Source organism: Dicentrarchus labrax, unplaced genomic scaffold (assembly GCF_905237075.1).
Source record: "Dicentrarchus labrax unplaced genomic scaffold, dlabrax2021, whole genome shotgun sequence".
Taxonomy (NCBI): Eukaryota; Metazoa; Chordata; class Actinopteri; family Moronidae; genus Dicentrarchus; species Dicentrarchus labrax.
Window position 1 is genome coordinate 15,649,643 of NW_026136705.1, and position 22,197 is coordinate 15,671,839.

General features: G+C 39.7%; 2 protein-coding genes across 3 annotated transcripts in view; one reads left to right on the forward strand and one right to left on the reverse strand.

Annotated features, from left to right (window-relative positions):
* The first annotated feature begins 965 nt into the window (after positions 1–965).
* Positions 966–10,675, forward strand: LOC127364483 (calpain-5). The gene is made up of 13 exons (XM_051402076.1): positions 966–1,200; positions 3,168–3,356; positions 3,741–3,872; positions 4,171–4,379; positions 4,583–4,775; positions 4,871–5,061; positions 5,591–5,668; positions 5,756–5,951; positions 6,036–6,158; positions 7,986–8,188; positions 8,664–8,785; positions 8,897–9,033; positions 9,609–10,675. The coding sequence occupies exons 2-13, from the start codon at positions 3,192–3,194 to the stop codon at positions 9,789–9,791; spliced, it is 1,932 nt and encodes a 643-aa protein (XP_051258036.1). The 5' UTR covers positions 966–1,200; positions 3,168–3,191; the 3' UTR covers positions 9,792–10,675.
* Positions 10,676–10,704: 29 nt separating this feature from the next.
* Positions 10,705–22,197, reverse strand: part of LOC127364484 (serine/threonine-protein kinase PAK 3) — a 29,255-nt gene continuing 17,762 nt past the window's right edge. The window contains exons 6-16 of one of the 2 annotated variants that reach the window (XM_051402077.1): positions 20,646–20,708; positions 19,131–19,286; positions 18,876–19,050; positions 18,144–18,207; positions 16,906–16,954; positions 16,655–16,767; positions 15,645–15,762; positions 15,337–15,436; positions 14,880–15,076; positions 14,512–14,649; positions 10,705–14,355 (exon numbers count right to left, since the gene is read on the reverse strand). In XM_051402077.1, coding sequence (XP_051258037.1) covers positions 14,266–14,355; positions 14,512–14,649; positions 14,880–15,076; positions 15,337–15,436; positions 15,645–15,762; positions 16,655–16,767; positions 16,906–16,954; positions 18,144–18,207; positions 18,876–19,050; positions 19,131–19,286; positions 20,646–20,708 — 1,263 coding nt within the window. In that variant the 3' untranslated portion in view covers positions 10,705–14,265. The remainder of the gene's footprint in view (positions 14,356–14,511; positions 14,650–14,879; positions 15,077–15,336; positions 15,437–15,644; positions 15,763–16,654; positions 16,768–16,905; positions 16,955–18,143; positions 18,208–18,875; positions 19,051–19,130; positions 19,287–20,645; positions 20,709–22,197) is intronic. The other variant, XM_051402078.1, reaches the window with a different exon arrangement.

The window sequence follows — 22,197 nt, forward strand, 5'->3', positions numbered from 1 at the left end:
TACATTTTATTACACACATTATGGAATGAATAACCATATAAATAAACAGGTATCAACCAATATACCTGTATAAATGATCTATCATTTTCTCGTCTAACTATGAAATTTCCTGAGAACATATACATTCCCACCAGGGAGATCCTGTGACCCTTTCCATAGTGCCACCATCAGACCACACTTTGGCTGCCCTTTCATAACTATAGCCTGTCATTTACTGAGTGCATTGTTGATTGTGAAAGTGACTGTAGATTATTCGGCCTTATGGTCTGCACTCCTTTTATTGTGCTGTCTTCTTTTTAAATATGTTCTTGTCATCCACTGTGTGACAAGATACTTTTGCTTTCCCCTTCTCAAACATGCATTTTCTTATGAACTCTTGATCATTGCCTTGCATTGATCCTCTCTCCTATCACTGCTAATCCAAATGATTTACTTTCATTTTAGGATTTTCTACAGTTTGTTCTTCATCCTGTCTACTTAGCTCCTGCATGGATTTACCATATTACTGTTGGCTCCCTACAAACATTCTTCACCAGCTTTCTTTTTGCCCTCAGTTTCAAAGCTGGAATTATCCAGACAAGATGTGTCTGTTTGAGGGAGTCAAATTGCTGCTTGTGCTCCTTAAAAGTTAAGACCACTGAGTGCCTGGCAGTTTGCCTTATTACCACAGTTCACTTGCTTGGGGACAGCAAATGTATTTGTGTTTGTTCAATGTAAGTGACCTCTGGCTAACTGCAAGATTTTTATTTTTTATTTTAAAGACCAAATAAAATACAATAAATGATTTAACATAGCTAGATGAAACATCCAGCACATACAGTGAGAGAGGAATTAAATTAAATGGGTGCCTTCTGTTGTTAATTTAAACAACAGATGCTGAACAGGACAAGTTTTTTCTTGTTTTCACCTATGAGCTGCTGAGTGGTGGGAGGTGTTCAGTCTCAGTCTCCCCTTCCCTCATCATGTAGCTTTGCACAACACCTCCTGCTGCAGAGAGGTTCTCGTCAGACCAGTTTTCAGTCAGAGTTATTGTGCAAATGAATGTGTTCGGTGAAACCCTCAAAGCCAGAAACTCAAACTAAAGAAGCTGGATTTGGTTCTGAGAAAGGTGTAACTGCCTGTTGTCAAAAACAGATCTTATAAAGTGGACGTTAAATGTGTTTGAGCTTGTAACTGTAAGGATAAGACAGCCCACTACAGGTGAGTGTTGCTTTCATTTTCTTATACTAAACATTACACTTAGTTTCTTGACATAAGGTTTCATGGTATTAGCTTTATGTAGTTCCTTGTGTTTTCTTTGATTCATTACCAGCACTTCAATACTTTTAAATGAGATAACCTCAGTTCCTTTCTTGCCTCAAACCCTTCCAACCTGTTCTTCTTTACTAAATGACATGTGGCGACTTGTGTTAATAAGTCTAGAGGTAATGTACCACACTCCTCTGTGGGCATTTATTGCTTTATAAAGAGGTTTTCTCAGTACAAATTACTCTTTAAAATGTGAAATATTTAAACATGCCGCCAGCCAGATGATATCTGTTGTCTTATCTGATCTGATGTGTTCATTTTCTTGTTTTGACAGCACTTAAAAAGACTTAATCAATGTCTCTAACATTACAAAAGTCTGGAATAGGAACTGCTCTCACTTTTATTGAAAAGCTCAAACAGAGAATAAGAACAAATACTGTAAACAGACGCTCTCGATGTAAGAAACACACGTTTTACAGTCCTGTATTACACTCATGGTCCACTAAAGAAGAGCAAATAACCGACCAAAAATAACCTGCCTGACCACATTAGCCAGGAACTCTCAAACAGATAACACTCACACACAGCATGAACAGACTCGCAACCCTGCTACCCCCTTACCCACAGAATGATTTATTTTCTCAGTCAAAAAAACATGGTAGCCACATACATCTGAAGAAACTTCATTCCTTCCTAATGTTAAACAACAGGAGGTAATAAAATCAGGAGCAAATACTGCCAGGGTGTGGCTGTAACAATGAATGTGCATAAATAGGCTACTTGTGTGTGGGAGGGCGATACAGGCAGGTACAACACCTGGAGACTTCCTTATTGTGAAGCAGGAAGAAATCCTGCTGCTCTCCGAGAGGTACTATCAGCAGTACCTTCTATCAGAAGTGTCTTCTTCTCTTCATTTGTTTTCTCTTCTGGGGTTTTTATCTCTGGTATTTTTTCAAATTTACATCTAAGACATTACCACCTAATTTCTAGTTGTTGCTGTTGCAGTTCGAGACATTTCATTTCTCTGTGCCAGATCTGGTTCATTTTCTGCCCTCTCTGTACAATATAGAAAAAATTCATGGGTCTTTTTTTGCTGGGGCTTCTTGGGAAGAACTAACTGTCTCTAAGTTCTTGTTGCTTTTTTACAAGTAAATTAAATTAGATTTTGTGACTTTGTGTTGTTGTTGGCAAAAATAAAATATTAAGATTTATCCAAAATGATTATATTGGCGTGTCTTGTCCAAACGCAGCCCTGAGTGGTCAGTGTGAAGGGACCAAAAGATCAAGAGTTAAAATATCATCATCCTCTGGAGAATACAGCTGTGTTGTTCATCACATCCTCTGTTATAAATACAGTTATTCTCTGCAAAAACCATCTTATTCCAACTGAATGTGACAGTTTAGTGCCGATCAGACACACACTGTAGCAGCCATTGTGAAGGACATGTAATTATTTTGCTTTTCTGGGTGGATAAATGTTCAGTTTAAAAGACATTTGTAAATTCCTTTTGTCCATCAGACAATCATAGCATCAGACTAATAAAACCAATGTTAGCTTTGGTGAGATATCTTTAGCTTAACTGTAGCTTTCCTTTTTGGGTTTTTTCCATATAAACCAAATAATATACTGTAATCACAGCCCAATTTTAGTGAAGATGACTATTTCAGTTTTTATAATGCTGTAAAGAACAGTTTATGTTTCATCATACAAGCACTGTATGCTCAGCAGTGAATCTAGACTCTCCAAAGGGACTCTGGGTTACAGGGAAGTCTGCTGTGGGATTTATAGGATGCACAAAAGCAGGCTTTGTCCAAAAAGTTCTCAGAGGCAGAGGGTGGAGAGCGATCCTGCCCACATAAAGTACTTTTAAACACTATATAGAGTCTGAAAACGTCTGGTGTCTGTCATCAATCTGCAGCTGTGAGACTTCAGCATCTGGACCATGTTCTCCTCTGCTGTCCCGCACAAAAACCAGCACTACACTGAACTGAAGAGGAACTGTATCAAGGACAAGACGCTGTTTGAAGATCCAGAGTTCCCAGCCACCAGTGCATCGCTGTATTTTAGGAAACCACCTCCTGGATTTGTGGAGTGGAAACGACCAGGGGTGAGTGGCACATGGTGGTGGTCCATCGTAAACATCCATCAGGGAAATCAACATTTCACTGTACAAGGTGGTTTGCAGACTGACTTAGTTAAAGTAGAAAAATCACTGAACCATCACTACACTTTAGATTATTATAAAGATTATTGACAAAAGAACTGAGATGAAGGGCATAATAAAGTGACGGCCTCTCTTTGATTCCCACATGGCAACAAACACCTGCCTTTTTCGGAGAGATAATACAAAGTGTTATTATCACAAATGCCATATGAGAATAGAGAGCATTTTAACAACAATCGAACTGAAAAGACCACACATACCTCTAAACTACACAAACTAGACTGTAAATCTTCTGTAAATTGCATCATGTTAACTTCTCTGTTGTAGGAGATAGGAAATGACCCCCATCTGTTTGTGGAGGGCATCAGCTCCCATGACCTGAACCAGGGAGTTGTGGGAAACTGCTGGTTTGTCGCCGCCTGCTCCTGTCTGGCTTTGAAGCCAAACCTCTGGAAGAAGGTGAGTTAATTTGGTTCCTTTATTCTGGTCGTGTAAGCCGAGGGGCTGGACAATTTAATGTTAGTAACCAAATGTTAATAAGGCTTATGTATTCTGATGAGCACAAATGAAACTGCCGGTACAGTAGCACTGAGGCACATAACCAGCTTAAAGCACAGTTTAAATGAGGGCAGCAGGAATTGACCTCAGGGGGTTTAAAGACGGAATAGTCCCGTGATGCTTACTGCTTCAGCTGAAAATGACTCATTAGTCACACACATTTAACATTTGCTGCATTGTGTTTTGTGTGTGTTTCCAGGTAATTCCTGACTATAGTGAGCAAGAGTGGGATCCAAAACACCCAGAGAACTATGCAGGAATCTTCCACTTTCAGTTCTGGGTGTTTGGAGAGTGGGTGGATGTGGTGGTAGACGACCGGCTGCCTACAATCAACGGAGAACTCATCTACTGTCACTCAAAAGACAACAACGAATTCTGGAGTGCTCTGCTGGAGAAGGCCTACGCCAAGTCAGTAAAGTTCAACCACATTGTCCTTCTAGCAGAAATAGATTTGTATTTATTTATATATAGTTGATATTATACATTTGAATTGAAAAACAAAGTGTTGTATTATGTATTCTGTATTGTTGCAGATAAATGACAATATATTCAATATTTAAATATTTCTTACATACTTCTTACTAAACTTCCCCTGCACCTTCTGTGTCCAGGCTTGCTGGCTGCTATGAGTCCCTGGAGGGGGGAAACACTGGAGATGCTGTGGTGGATTTCAGTGGAGCTGTGGCTGAAGCCATCGACCTGGAGAAAGAAGCTTTCTATGAGGACCAGAATAAACAAGATCAGCTGTTTGAGGATCTACTAAAGGTTTATGACCGTGGAGGAATCATTAGCTGCTCCATTAGGGTCTGTACTCTTCCTGAATGTTTGCTTCTTTGTCGCTATACTTCATAAAACCTGAGCATACTGTAGTAGACAAGTTCTTTTCATGTTTTCATCAGGCACAGCCTCATGAAATTGAGCTCAGGATGGCAAACGGGCTGGTAAAAGGCCATGCATACTCAGTGACTGCAGTGAAGAAGGTGCGTTTGGGTCACGGCCTGCTAGCCTACTTCAAGAACGAAACCATTCCTCTGATCCGTATGAGGAACCCCTGGGGCAAGACAGAGTGGAAAGGAGCCTGGAGTGACAGGTGAGAACTTTCTTCCAGAAAAGCTGAAATTATTTTGAAAGGTGTCAAAATGGAACAGGCACTGTCTGTAGATTTAAAGATGAAAGTGGGTAGTTTGCTCGTTTAATGGAGAAGTATGCACCTTTTCACACATATCCTGTGGTATTATCCACTTCTATCCACTGTCCATCCATACGCTCAGAATGTTCCCCCCAAAATCTGAGTAAGAACAAGAAGTAGGGGCTGTATAGTGAGCAAACCAACATACTTTCCTACTCACAAGCTCACCATTGTCATGCATAATGACAGAGATGGGACTAATGTGCTGCATTTTGGTTAGAATAATGTGGAATATACTGATAATGCTGCAGAACTGATCTTTCTTCTAACCTGACTAGAGGAACCTTTCTTTGTGAAAAAGCTAATTCAAACTTTTTATATCCACATTTTATGGCTCAGAAGGTGGATTTTGTGGAGATTATAATCTTAAAACAATGTATTTGTATCTAGTAGAATTAGAATTGACTTGCTTTGCTTGCTGCTTTTTCAGCTCTGAAGAATGGTCAAAGGTTGGTGACATGGAAAGGGGCAACCTTGGCATAACAGTGGAGGATGATGGGGAGTTCTGGTAAGTTCCTCTTATTACAACAGTCCATCTGAGGAGTTTATCTCCTCTTTCAGAGTGAATTTATGCATTTTCTGTTCACATCCACAGGATGTCATTCACAGACTGGTGCAAGTTATTCACAGATGCAGATGTTTGCCGTCTCATCAATACTTCGCTGATCAGTGTCCATAAGACATGGAATGAAGTTGTGCACTTTGGGAGCTGGACCAAAAATGCAGATCCGCTGTTAAACCGCTGCGGTGGCTGTGCTAACCACAAGCAGACATTCTTGCAGAACCCACAGGTACTGGACTCTGCTCACATCAATGTGTTCATGCACACGTAACACATGCTGCATATATTAACTTATTTTCTACATCTTTTACAGTACTTGTTTGATGTTACAAAGGAGGAAGATGAGGTTCTAATCTCCTTACAACAGAGGGACATGAAGATCCACAGAAAAGTTGGTCAAGGAGAAAATCTAAGCATTGGCTTTGGTGTCTTCAAGGTAACATATATTGTAGCACTTCCACTATACATCCAACATACTATTATTACTACCATTTATCTAATGAATGGTTGGTGATTGATTTATGACTGGGTGTTGCACAATAAGCACTTATAAATCATGGGTAAATTACAGTTTGTGTAACATTGCAAGATCTTGGTGAGCCTGATTAGAGAGGAGTACAGAGGAAATGGTCTTCGTCTGGGACAAGAACGTTAGTCAAGGGTCAGTTTGTTTTGGGTGAAAACAAGGTCATTTCATCACATTTTGGCTTTCATTTTGGTCAAAGATTTTGGCTTCATTTGACTTTTACATGTTTTTTCTATGTTTATAATGACAGGCAGACATTACTTGATAGGTTTATCGGAACCAAAACAGACCATTTCCACAAGACGCTAAATCATACGTGATTAATCACAAAAAATGTACATTCTTTAGTTGATTGTTTCAAGCTGAAAAACGGCGTGGACACATTTAGTGACAATTTCTTCTAAACTCTCAGTAAGATGCAAAGAGTTGAGTACAAACTCAGGAATGTGTTTTAGTAGAGGTTTTAACTCAACTGTAAGTCAATGCAGTCCTCTTATGCAGCTGTAAAACTTTTATCTTACTTACTGGGATTAGTTTGTCACATTCAAATTAGGCCATGTAACCGTATGCGGCAATACTGACATCGCATTTCCCCTAATGTGATTAACTTGTCAGAGATCTGGCTAAGTTCAAAGGTACTCTTATCATGCTGACAGAAGTGTTGCCAAAGGGGAAGGTTCTGGGCAGCAATAAAAGCTGGTGTCACAAGGAGTATGTGATTAAAAAGGTAGCTGCGTGCACACGGTCCCACTGAACGGCTGTGAGCCTGAACCTGGATTTAACCCTTGTCATCTATGGTCATCAAGCAAGTGATGTGTCCAGACTCCAGACATTCTGTCCATTTTCTCTGTTTTATATGTTGCCATCTATTACACTTTGTATCTTCCTGTTTGAGAAGTATATCAGGGGACTTTTAAAATGACTTTTACTTTAAAAATATGTATCAGTGGACGTCTGAGGGAATCCCATCAACTATGTTGACTGTAATTATTATGTTAACCTAATGGTTGGCTGTTAACTATTCAGACAAAAATGCATATGCAGTATAACCCTGGAGCCGGTCCGACAGGATGTTTTTTTTCTTCTTGCTTAACTGACACTAATCTTACCAGTGCAAGCATTATATTACTCTGTACCTTCAACAACACAGTGACAAAATACACACTTATATTAGATTTAAGTTCTATTCACTATTTTGCCACCAGGAGGCAGAATAATCTCTGTAGACAGAAAACAGTAAATTATTACTCCTCTAGCTCCTGTTTAAGTCCTTAAAATGTATTTTTACACCTCTATTACATCATATTAAATGTATTTTATGCACACTGCTATCTCAGTTTTAAGTCTTATCCTGGTTTTGTTCATTTAGGGATTTGATATTTATATTGAATATGGAAAAATGGTAATTAATCTCCCTGCTTATGCAATTCTAACAGTATCCATGTTTTTAATCATCTGCATGCAGTTTTATCTTGATTTCTCACCATCTAAGCCACTATGTTCTGCACCAACAAAGAATATTTTATCGGATAAGATGTTTAGATGTCACAGTATCCTATTTCTGAAATCAGGACAAAATGTTTACAGCAAACACATAACCAGGATACTAGTCCTCATGTAAATGCATTCATCGTTAAAATCATTTGCCAGAAATACTTTTAAAGAGTTAAGTCAGTGATTTGTTCAGTGATTTCTAAATGAACGTTAAATAAAGCCCGAATGGTTTTCCTTTCCCAGGTGGAACTGAACAGGAAGTATCGGATGCATGACATCCTGACCCAACAGTGTGTGGCGACGTCCACCTACATCAACGCTCGTACAGTATTCATGAGAATTACGCTCCAACAGGGCCGCTACGTCATCATCCCCACCACCTTCAAGCCTCAGACACTGGGGGATTACATGATCCGGGTTTTCACAGATGTGGACTCAAACTGCAGGTACGAGGTGTGATGGAGGTGCAATGTTAAACCAGTGACTATGTGTTTTAGGCTGTCAGGCAGAAATGCTTAATGTTTAATGTTTACATATCTTGAAATGATCAGGTCTTAGGAGACAGTGCAGGGAAATCGAGAGCAAGGTTGTTCTGGTGGATGGATTATATCCAACGAAAGCACTCAAATGAGTGTTTCGGAGGACTATAAAATTATGTTCATATTAAATCACTTCACAGTAACATCCCTCCTGTTTTTCTTGGCCAAAGATTTTGTTTTGCCAGACTTTGACGATCTTGTTTGCAGACCTAAACACCGACCCATTCATGTTTGCTCACATACAAGTCATCCAAGCTGGCTAGTCCAACCAGTGTTGTGTTTATGAAACACAGGCATGATGTCACTCCCAATGTCTTCTAATTTGCTGATAGTAACATCAGGAGCTCTATTTCTCTCCGGGTTCTCTCCTCTACTCTCACAGGGAGTTGACAGAGGATAAGCCGAAAGTGAGATGCTGGAGTTCATTTCTTGGATACCCACAAGCTGTGACTCACGTCTATGTCCACGGAGCCGAAGGGCTGGAGAACCAGGACAGTACAGGAGGTTAGAGGGCTACACAAACCAGACTTTACCCCAAATCTACTAATCAACAGAAACAAACTGTAATCCACCAAATTGGTTTGCTAAGATGGATTTTTACATGTTTTTATGCAGGTGCAGACCCTTATGTGATCATCTCCTGTGAGGGCCGGTCAGTCAAATCCCTCATCAAGAAGGACACGTTGCAACCAGAGTTTGCAATAAGCGGCATTTTCTACAGGAAGAATCCCAGGAAGCCCATAACTGTGCAGGTAAGATGGCGTCACTCTCGTCCTGAGGACTGTAATTAATCTCAGTGACTCCTTCACTGTCCTGTGGAGAGCATGTATCTCCAAAAATTAAACTTTTCACACAGAAACAGCCTTGTTTCAGGCTCAAAGACAATGCATTTTTCAATGATCCAATGTGTTTTGAAATGGTTTTGAGAGCATAAGAGGGAGGAGAATTATTACGACCTATTGAGGCACATCATCCCTCAGTTCATCTAAAAAAATCATAAAATTCAGAGATATATTTCTACCAGCTTTTTAAGCTGCTCGTATGTTATGTGCTCAGGATAACTAATAACAATTATAGCACGAACAGACTGAATCCATAAACTGGAAAAACTTACATATATAACTGGTGATCAACTGACAGATTTAATGGTAGCTTGTAACTGGCTGTAATAAAGAGCACAGGTCTTTGCCTGATAACGTTATTGCTCAACATTATCAAATCAGATTCACCACCCCTCTGTTGAAGCCCTGCAGATGTACTGTGGTCATTTTGTAATGTGTGACAGCAGAATTCTTACATATATTTCAAACTGACTGGTCTTCCTCAGGTGTGGAACAGCAACGCGGTGAAGGACGAGTTTATGGGCCAAGTAGTGTTGTCTGGGTTGGTGAAGGACACCACAGACCCTCAGAGACTTAAGCTGAGGAAGCAAGGAGGGCAGATGGCTGATGAGATGCCTGGTAACATAGGTTTGAGGATCATCACTTCTACTCAGCTGACCGCCATGTGACCTCTGCGGTGACCTGAGAGAGGGTTGAATGTTTTGGTTTTTTTAACTATGTGGTGAACAAATTGTGCGCTCATCAAAGAACCAACAGTTGTTCAACCTACTGGATGTCTGTGCTTGTGTATGATTACTCTGAGCTGAATTCTTCACTATTAATTGCACGTTGGTGAATTATTTTGCAAAGTCGAGAGGTGTGCAGGGCAATATTGGACAGACTGAATGTCATTTCCTCTTATTTTTATCCAAACGTTATTTTCTGTATGACTTTTTTTAACCACTTTTGTTTAACTTATAACATATTTTTTTATGCTTTGCAAGTTGATTGTATAGATAGCACTTCTTTTTTTAAAGATGTTACTCTATACTGTGAATAATGTGGCAGTAATTTGTCACTAAAGTCTTTGATGGTCACCTTTATGCAGAAAAACTTGCAGTATGTACAATTCATAATTCATGTATCATCTTATTTAGGCCCAGTGTGTAACATTTAGGGTCTATTGGTATAAATTGAATATAATATTTGTAGGTATGTTTTCATTATATGTGAAATCACCTGACCCGAATAAGAAAAGTTGTTTTTGTTTTCTTAGAATGAGCCAATTTTTATCTACAGAGAGAGCAGGTCCTCTTGTGGCAGAGTCCGCCATGTTTCCACAGCAGCCCAGAACAGACAAACCAAATATTAGCTCTAGACTGGGTCTTTTACGTTTTTTACACTTTTGGAACATACCAACAACTGCAACTAGACCTCTAAATCCTACACACTGGTCCTTAAATGCATCTTCTTTTACATTCCATCAGTTCATATCATGTTTTATTCTCTTGACTGTTATGAAAACAGAAAACCATGAATGGCATAAACAATTAAAAGAAGTTCAACCTAAGAATCACAATCGCCTACAAACATTGCCACAACTCTGGTTTTCTTCCTCCTTTATTTCAGTCCAGTTCCCAAACTGCAATATTTTGTTTTTTTACACTCAAGACACAGCCATGCACAATTCAAAGTTCAAAAAGTCTATTGCTTCAACCACAATTAAAAATAGTTTATCCAAAACCTCATTTCCCCGTCACTCATTTGTCCTTTTTCAAAGATGGGGAAGGGCCTGCTGAGGTATGCCAGATGGATCAGCAGTTTTACAAAGCTAGACAATAATAAGAGTAATAATAATAATAATGATAATAATAATTTAAAAAGTAACATTTTTTGTCTTTGTTCCATTCTCTTGATACACATTAATAGAGGAATTTTCACACCACATGTACAGGTTTACACATTCAGAAGATAGGAATGTACAGGAGCAACCACAGAAAAGGGGCAGGTCAGCAGTGTCTCTTGTCCCGAAATTCACCTTTGTGCTCATAGTTCAGACCTGTACATGGGGCAGAGGCCAAACGTCCCAGGGCCCGAGGAGCTTCCTGACAGGCCACCCACACCTACCGCACACACACATACATGTACTAACACACAGCAGTGGTACTCAGGACAGACTGTGTGGGCCCGCACACAGAGTGCTGCATCCATCGGCTCTCTGTCCAGATGAAGGAGTGTCCGATAAAGCCCAAACAGGAGAGCTGGATCCAGGAGTGCAGAGACAGCTTGTGTGTTTGTTTTTGTCTTTTTTGATTTTCCAGGGTGCAAAACATTTATTGATACATACCATAGAGCAACCTGAATATTGTCATTTTAAGTTACATAATTCTGAAAAAAAGGGGTTTTCTCCCATCATATTTACATACATACATACATATCCTAACAATCTTAACCTATTTGAAGATGAGATACAGTGTATAGTTTGTTTTACATGCATGAGTTCTGTTGCATCCTCCTGTCTAATATCACTCCTTCATCTTCTGTACATTTGCTGTACAATGGAGGTACAATATGACTAAGCAGCTACCCTGCACCTCAAAGTTAAGGTGGACAACACGAGTGAGGCATCTTCTAGTGCAGATTGAGGTAGCCCCCTAACACACAAAAACACACACCACTCACACACGGAGGGATGCTACACGGGAAATGCCTGACAAAGCTACCAAACACCAACACAAAGTAGATAACTTCTGTACAGGAATGAGTTTAAACGCTAACCATGTATGGAAGGAACGTTAGCAAAAAATATGAGCCTCTACTTCAGTTTCTGTTTTCAGTGCTCATCAGGACAAGGTACAATCATAAAATGGCACTTGGTACTTCGCTCAGTGGATAACATTCCCCCTCTCTAATCCGCCACACGTTCCAAAAACGCCACTTCAAAAAGAAAAGAGCATATGAAAGAAAGTCACATAAGACACCATTAAAGGACGAAAAGGACACTGAAGCATGAATGAGCAGCATCTTAAATACCAAAGGAGAGGACAGGGAGGGGATGAGGGTGGGCGAGGAGGACAACTGGTGCCTCATTAGACGTGAATATCCGTGTATATTCAGTATTTTCACCTGAACAGGCAGGTCAGGATTTTGGTTAGCACTTAATCCAAACATCACAGTCATATAATGTATTCTGCAATATAAGAAGACTTAATAATGAGGAATTCTCATCACTTTCATCACATTTAAACTGAAGTTACTTCTTTTATCTGCATATTACATTTCCTTTCATACTTTAAAGTTTAGATGTCTCTCAAAGGGAAAATCATTTTAAGTCACCACAAATAGCTGATTAAATAATTGATTAATTACATGATGAAGAAAATGTGTTTCTCCCTCCGTGTGTTTGCCGGTTTGACTGATCATTTTGGACTGAATATGTTCAGCGTATCTTATGTTTGCATGTTTTTTTTGTCGCGCGCATCTTTCCTGCTAAGGGTTTAAGGTCACAGGGATGCTTGGGGCACTATGAGAAACTGTGACAAAGTGTGGCACTAGACCTCTAACTCTCTGTAGGTAAATAATTACATGACCTTCTGTTTGCCACAGTTTTAGAATAAAGGCTTTAATGTCAATCCACTGTGTGCCAGCAGCTCAAAAAGGAAAATCCCTCATCAAATATAGATATTTAAATGAAAACATGTATATTTCTGTTGAGTCTCTGATTTAGAATTTGTTTTTACTTCTACAGTATTTCATACTTAATTGCCTGATATAATAAAAAGCAGGGATTGACATTCATTAAGACACACATACTGAATATCTATAAATAATCCTATTTGAGATGCTTGTACACACCGAATGCTACAGTTTGAATTATGTATGAATGCATTTAAGAATGATTTGCTGAATTTTTCACATTGGACAATGAAGCTGGCACCATTTTATAGTCATTCTAATAGTTTTCCGAGAGTGATTTAGGTGTGCGACACATCATCTACATGTCAGTGCAAGTGTCTCTAACTACATCACAAAAATGACCACCAAAACAACTGAATATGTATCACTTTCCTCTATTATATATTTAGAATCAAATATTTGCTTGTATGATCTACAGCTGGATCACATTATAGTTCTGGTTAAATTCAATGTTTTATGTAGACAAATTGTGCCCTAACAGTGTTTCAGTATTTTTAAATATTCAGAGCATTAAAGCTGATAACATGTAGCCAGTTTTAGAGAGAAAACCTGCAAATGAACTGCAGATAACGTGAACTCCAGTGACTCTACGGCAGACACTGAGAGAAGTGGGCTCAAATGAAATAAGAGACCCGTATCTCTTCACCAATGTGAAGCGGATTAATGAAAGATGTTTAAAGCTGGCATAGGTCATGTGAAATTATTCTTGAATGTTTCCCCTGTAGCTGCACCCCTACACACATTCACTCACACACACATACACATAAATATGCCACCTTGTGACAATCCGCAGAGGAGTAGCAATGTTTCTTCACAGAGCCATAGTCATGCAGGCAAAGATTGGGTCCCAGAGTCACTCTCTCACATCAGCTGGTCACTGCAGGTGCAAGTGTGGCCTGATTGTGCTCCATGGAGGGACTACAGGAAAGAAAACCAAGCCTAAAGCTGGACAGGGGAGGAGTCACAGGCTCTTCAGTTTCGTCAGATTCTCCTCTTAGCTCCTGACGTTTCTTCTTGAAAATGAGCACATTTTCTTTATGATTTTTTTCTTAGTTTGGAGAGTGACTGCTGCCAAACAAGACATATGACACAAAGAGATGTGCACAGTTTGAACGCACACACACACACACACACACACACACACACACACACACACACACACATACCCACACACGCACACACATACTTGTGATGGACTGCTCTACATGTACAGATTGCTGGAGAAGTAAACGAGGAGGCAAGGTCTGTTCAGCAGCATTGGCCAAGAGGCTGCAAGGCCAGATGTCCGTCCTACATATGAGGCCTGGGGGTCTTTTGTCCTTGTGCTGTCACTGTATGTCACACAAACCCCCCTCCTTGTGCTGTCACTGTCACGTCACCCACCACCCATACACCCAAGCCCCTGCCCCCATGAACGCACACATCACAGGCAGGGCTCCAGCCTCAGGTGGGGACAGAGGGCACACCCTAGCGACTGCTGTTCTTTATGGCTTCCTTTGCAGCTACAATCAGAGGCGTCAGGCTGGATAGAGGCTTCGCCAGCTTGAGGAAGGAATGCTGCAGAGGACAAAAAGGATAAAATAAAATGTAGATGTGGAGCCAAAGAAAGATGTATGCAGATTTGATTCTATACCATCCTTATGGTTGTAACATATTTCTACATTTATAATCATAACACATTTATGTATACTGAGGATCGAGTCTCGGTTCTACCTGGAGCAGCTCCTTGGCGGAGCCTCTGCGGTCCACGTCCATCTCCAGACAGCGATTGAGGAAGTCTCTGAACACAGATGACAGCCTCTCTGGGTTCTGCAGCTCTGGAGTCCCGTTGGTAGCTATCAGGTACAGCGCCTGGATAGATGGATGATGTCAAACAAACCATCGAAAAAAAACAGTTCAGTTAGGGGATCCTACCTAGAACTGTTCTGAGGCACTCAAGATGGTTGATCTAAAAAGCCTTTAATATCTCATGGTTATTTACTCACAATAATAGTTACCAAACAAATCTACACATTTCAGGCCTTCATCAGGGCAAATACCATATCACGAATCCTGTGCTGTAGCTGCACTTTGTGTCTTACCCTGAGTGGATTCTCATTCAGGTAGGGCGGTTCTCCCTCCACCATCTCTATTGCCATGATTCCCAGAGACCAGATATCCACTTTTGGGCCATAAGCCTTCCGAGTCACCACCTCCGGTGCCATCCAGTAGGGCGTTCCCACCATTGTGCTGCGCTTGTTCTGCTCTGGAGTGATCTGGGCACAGAAGCCGAAGTCGGCTGCAGAGGAAGACAGAGGGAGGGAGGTGCAGTGGTGTGTTATATTCTTTGTTTGCATTCTACTTCATCACATAAAACATAGAGTTTCTGCTTTGCTTTTACCCATATTTAATTTAAGTGGTCTTTCATTTAACAGTGTACCATTTCTCTTAACCTTCAAACACTTTCACACACACTCAGAACTGTTGTTTTTTACTTTACTCCTACCACACCAAAGCCAAGGGCAAATTCATATACTTGAACAAATAATTAAGACTTACTGAGCTTGACAGATCCGTCCATACCCAAGAGGATGTTGTCACTTTTTATATCTCTATGGATCACCTGGTTGGAGTGTAAGAAGTCCAGGGCTTGAAGACACTGAAGAGAGAGAAGAAATCTTAAAAATATATCTGATAGACACCTACTCATAAGGAAGGAAGTGGGCAGTGTTTTTTTTCTCTTATTTGAGAGAAGTGTTGAAATTTTGTTCAAATGTTTGCATGTGTCCACCTGAATGTAAGGGTCAGATCATCATAGCCACAGAGGTAGTGGGTGGTATTGCTGATGTCTAAACTTGGCTTCTTACCTCTCTGCAGACTGCAGCAATCTGGCCCTCGTCCATGCAGGTCTCAGTCACTACATCTGTCAACGAACCACCGGCCAAATACTCCATCACCACCCATAGCTCATCTCCTACCAAGTAACTAAAAAAAAGCAAGAGAAAAAGAAAAACGTTGCTTTGACAAATCAATAACCTAGGCACACTGGTTGACACTTGCACATATGCAGAGAATGTAGAGTCAATTACAACACACAGCAGGTGCTCAAGCATGTTACTGTCAGCTGTGAACAATAGGAGAAAGACCAATGTAATGAAATCAGAGCTGAGTGGAACAGATGCTAAAACCTTGATGAGGAACTGAATGGTTGTGTGTTTTAATTATTCTTTACGTTTAAAAACAGTAGGTGGCAGTAATGTACCTAAAGATTAATGCTGACCACTATTAAAAGGCAAAAGAAGAAAGAAGAAGACACCGAAGAAGAAGAAAAATGATCTGAAAAGATCCTCAGAGGATCCCTCAATGTCATTATGGTAACAACATGCATTGACCTGTTGGCAAATTAACACCAAATACATTCAGACCTCTTCCTGAGATTATTTTTATTAGGACCCTCCAACCATCTTAGAAAAACAAAAATAAATAACAAAGAATATAATTAACATATGCTACAAAAGCTATAACAACTGTGCCATATACCTGTTAATGTCTTGTTAAAACTTTGTATGGGCTCATAATTGTGTAGATATGGGCAGGGATGTGTTGTGAATTTTTTTTGATTAACCGATTACAAAATCCAGCGAACTGATTTAGTGTTCAATTAAATGTCCTTTATCAGCCCATCATCTGCTGGTTTGGAGGTCTTCTCTCTATTATATAACTGGAAATCTCATATATTTTGGTTTTGCAATTGGAAGACATCACCATGGGCTCCAGGAAAATGTGATGGCTTTAACTAATATAACCAAAAACAGACCTTGACCTCAGGTTTATGTTTATTTTTGTGTGCATTGTGACCCTGCATGTGAAAACTGACCTGTCCAGGTAGTTCACTATATTGGAGTTTTTGTTTTCCCTCATCACCAAGATCTCATTGATGATCAGTTCTTTCTTGGGTTGCTGCTGAAGGTTCATCTGCTTGATGGCCACCTGAGAAAACAGACAAGGAATCTGTGGCTAAGAACAAGAGTAAGCCTGACAGCTTAGCAAGGAAAAATAAATAATATACAGTATGTAAATGTTGTATCATTGACATTAGACTGATAATTAGATTAGATAAAGACTTACCTCTTGGCCGGTTGCTATATCGATGGCAGTGTACACAGTGCCGGATGCTCTGGTGAAACACAAGATCAAAATCACATTAATGATACACCATTTAAGTGATAATCAACAAGTCTAACAAATTTACAATTCAACATCTCTATCTCTATCTTTGTCTATACAGCGTAAGGTATCTCTGAAAAACTTAGTGAAAAGCTTCAAGAGACTTATAGCATATACTTCAGTGAAATTATGTTCATCATTTTGCACTGCAGCCTCAGAAACAGAGCTAAATGCTTCTCAGACAGGCTTAGGAGGACACAGTATGATTCACCCACGTTTCTATATTAATTGGCTGAAGACCAATTTTAAGTTGCATGCATCAGATTTAGTAGTTAACATTCAGACCACAGATTACAATTTAATGAAACTTAACAAGAAAAGCGAACCCTGCTGGGATGTGAGGGTAAAATTAGACTGAGTGGACGAGTTAGCATGTTGGCATGGCTAAATGGTTTTGTTGATGCCAGAGGCTTGAAGTTATTTTATTTTTATTTTTAATTTGTTTTTTCATCAACAAACTGTATGTGCTATTTTTAACTTAACCAGTATTAAATAGCCTTAGCAGTGATGAGCACACTGGATCCACAAATTTATGGCTTCCAATAGCTGGTCAAGGGATTGGTATGCAGCCATTCTGTCCTTATTTGGAAGCGTAACTGATGATACTAAAACCTTTAGTAAATTTAGGCTCCTAGTCTTTCCCTCTTTCTCTTGCTGTCAGCTACACCGGTGTACTGTCAGAAGCTATGAATAATGAAGCACAGTTCCTGGTACTAATAAGTTAATGATAACCCGGCAGAGAGTACATAGACTGTTATCTACTGTTTAAGATAGAAGCTTCCTGATCAAATATGGAAATAGTGACCATGAGCAGATAACAACCGCACAGTTTTTATCTGTGCAGATGGGAAGTGAACAGGGAGAGTGACAGAAAAACAGCAGCCTTTAAAACAAAGAGAGAGAGAGAGAGAGAGATGGGTGGGCTAATCTTGCCTTTGGCCATTTCAGGATACAGTTCTCATTTCCTCTCTACTTAGTTTTCTCCCAGTCATTCAACCTGACCCTCCCTCTGCCTGTGTCTCACTAAAGTGGTCACTACAGCTCCATCTCTCCCCACGAGAATGACTGCTCCTGAAATTGCTCTGTGTGTTGCTATTTCTCCACTGTGAAGACTGGTTTATGACCACGGATGTACTTACCCTTGTCCTATTTTCTCGAAGCGTGTGTACTTCTTTTTGGGATCCCCCACGCTCACAATACTCCCTGAGTCAAAAAAACAGTAGATATATAATGAGATTGTGTGGGCACACACAGCCATGACCGCATTCACACAAATACATAGAAAACATTGCTGAAATAGAAAGGTAGAACCTTTTTCTGCCTTTCTATTTCAGAGATACATCTCTACTTGCAGGTGCTTGCTGGTAACACACTCAATGAAAATTCGAAAAGTACTTCCTAATTTGATTACATTAGTGCTCCCACGTTCTTTTACACTAGAAGCAATATGTGGAAAACAGCCACTGGAAACCAAATATCCATCTTCTGACACTAAGGTCAAATCTTCAATATTGTTTTCGGAGTATATTCTACAATTTTAGATGATTATGATATATTTCAGACTACATATCTTTAATATAATTAATTCATTCATTAATTTTTTGCCAATTAAACATTCCAAAATCAAGACATTTAGGATTTCTCCACCAAAATAGTTCATAGTGTGGAAGGGTTTTACAATCATTTGCAGAGATACATTTTACAGGGAATGAAACTGAACAATCAAATAACTGTGAAATGTAAAAGTGAAAACAATTTAAATAATTAGAAAAAAAACGTTTTAGTTGGTGAAAAATGTCTTAAGACCCTCAGTATTTCTAAAACTCTGCCCTGATACACATAAAAACACGTGCAGCTCTACAGACACGTACTGAGTCTCTCCAGAATCTCCTCATCTGTCATTTTAGACTTCTTCCTCTGGCGGTCAGTGTGGCGATACATTGTGTTGGACGTGTTCTCCGGTTGAACCTGCGACTCTGGAGGAGTCAACACTTCTTTGACTGGGGTGGGAGGCTTTGGTGGGTCCATGACGGAGCGCGTGTAGATCTGCAAGGAGAAAAGAGTCAAAGAATTGCAAAAGGCATTTGCCGCAGAATGATTTCACCAATTGTTCGGTATAAACTCACAGATTTGGTGTGCTCAGGCCGAGGCGCAATGACCGGGGGAAGTTCGTCCTCATCATCCTCTTCTTCCTCCTCCTCTTCTTCTTCCTCTTCTTCCTCATCCTCCTCTTCTGACACGGGTGGGGCGATTGGAGGCTCTGATGATGATGTTTTGGCAGCCTTTGGGGGGGTAGAGATGTAAGTGAGTGTGGATGCATGCGTCAAGTAGCAGCATGGAATGAAAAAAAAAACCCTCAAATGTTTCCCTAACTTAAACCAAATTATAATTTTCTCTAATGAATTGCTGTCACAGTCAGCAGCCTGCAAACCCCAAACTACCCAGAGTTTGAGTTCTGGCCAGCTGAGTTTCAGAAGAAGTCTAACATAGAAGCTGTAGTGATGGTGAATTAATTTCTAAATTGCATCAATAAGAGACTGAGATCATATCATTAAAAAATGTTATTCAAAAGCAGTGACAAAAATGAGCACATGTGATCAACATAAACAAAATACAGATAATCTGTTGCGATAATCTACCCTGTAACAGTACATCTTGTGTAGAAAATAAAATAAAAAACAAACAAAACCGGAAATGAATGGGGTTAAATTGTCAGAAGCAATTCTGTTAATAGTGGAGGGAAGTCCAGTGAGAGCTAAAGAGACAAGTGTTAAAAAGAGTGAGGTGCCATTCAGTAAAGTTTATCTTTATATCAGTTTATATCTAACTGTGCTATAGGAGAAATCATGCTGCCACATTGCAGTCATGTGCAGTATGGCGATGAACTGTAGACATCCTTTTGATATGGAAATACCTTTTAACAAGTGTGATTAATAAGCCTCAGGCATATTTATTATGCCTAATGCTCAGCCTTTATTTCCCTCATCCAAAGCTCTGCTAGCCTTGGATCATCTTCCTCTTATGGAATGGAAACATTTCATCCATTTCCAGTCTCGTCATGCATAAATGAAGCAGTGCAGCTTAGTTGAAGTGATTAAAGGGAAAGGGTCTGGCTGAAGGAAAGTCCCAGTCCTTCATTCAGACATAGTGGGCCTCTGACCTGCTCCAGGGAGGGCAGTGCAGAAATGAGTGTCTAGCTAACTGTAAGCGGTGATATGTGGGTTTTTTTTTTTTTTTTTATAGAGCCATGCGGTAATGTCTACAATGGTGATGAAGTTACAGGCACATTATTGGAAATGTGGATTAAATTGTAAGGAATATGAGCTCATACATGCAGTTTGATAGTCATCACAACCCTCTGTGGCATGCGCCCCTGCCCTGCCATTTCATAGACGGTCCATTTGGATAAAGATTAGAGGTGCTCTGGTGGAAGATAATAAATACATCTATAACATCAAAAACTAATAGATCCAATCATAACCCCCATGGAATTTCAGTACAGAGAGTGATGATGCCTCTAAATTAAAATATTTGTACGTATTTTGCATTAGCCAGTTGGAATAATCAAAATTAGGAGATCAAATTTAGCTTCAAGGCCAATGCAGAGAAATATCATGTGGAAAGTAATATGGAGGAGTTACCTTGTCAAATAATGCGCTGCAGGTTCTAAGGCTGACAGGAGGCCCAGATGACAGCAGTCGGTTCTGAATGTGAAGGTTGAGAATGGGAGGATTTACTCAAAACAAACCCACACAATGTTTAAGAGTAAGTGGACTTCAAGGAAGGGGGGGAGGGCAGGGGTACGCTACTGAGGGACGGATGTTAGGTCCGTAAATTGTCCTCCTACCACCCAGCATGTGGAGAGGACATGATAGAGACACATCATGCCACCTGAGGACTGTCCTTGCCCAAGCCTAGAACACATCTCTCTCTACTTTACTTTATTTCTCTTCAGTTTTCTTGCATAAAATGTTATTTTAATCAGCTTTTATTTTAACGCTACAATGAGGACAATAACTTCCACCTCTGTTCATGCACCCATGATGTTCTTATGCCTGATTTCAAATGTCCTGATAACATGTTAAAGATGCAATCCATTAGACTACCAAAATTAAAGATTAGATTATAAGATTGTATCTTAATTATTGTCAAGTAGTGTTAAAGTATACACATATGCACACACAAATACAGACAATTGTGTTAAAACTCTCTTTTCCACTGCATTTGTTTGTGTTTCTTGGCACACACTTTGTTAGAAACTCAACATAACTTTTGGTTTTTAATGTCCCCTTGCATTAGCTGGCAGGAAAGCATTGTTATTGAAACTAGTGTTGTGGTATTCACTTTGACATCAAGGTAAAAATGTAAAATGTGGTGCTGTACAGCAGGATTCCACATGAGGAAAGTTTGCTGTTTGTGTTGTTTATGGTAGTGTTTGATACTTGAACATAACTGTTACTCTGTTGATAAAAGAGAAAAGAGAGAATGGTCACATACTGGCTACTGACTAACTCTCTGAAGAAAACGAAGTGGCTGCTCTCATTCATCTGACTGGATAAATGCTGTTTCATAATAGCCTATAAACATTTTCCATTCAAATCATAATTATGACCATGTAATGATTAAATATCACAGCTGGTGTGACAACTTTTTTTAAGTTGTAGCGAGGTAAAGCTCACACTGATAAACAAACTCTTAATGCTGTGAATGCAGTTATATGAGCAGTGGTCTAGCTGTCTGTGTTGGTTGCCTCGTGGTCGGACACTCAGACAACACACTAGAGTTAAATATACAGGACTTCATCTATCCAGGTTCTATTAATAGGACTAATAGAAAATCATCACAGTTATGACTTAACTGATGGCTAAACAGGGGAAACTCCAGGACAGAAAAACCAAGACCAAGTTACCAATCACTTAAAGCAGCAACAAAGGCAATCAAATTAATACTGAAAGATTGAAGAACTTGTTACTACAAATAACATTTCAGAGGTGAATCTATTGTCTGGTAGAGGGCACTAAAAGGACACTGAGAACAACATTCAGCATGTTAGAGTGGTTAGAAATGGTAACTAAAGTTTAGATTTTCTTTCGAAGTCCTAGAATCTAAATTTCTACTCCAACTTTTTGGCCTGACCAAAAGCTTGGATTAGGATGCAATAGTGTCCCTACACGTAGCACCATTACCACACTT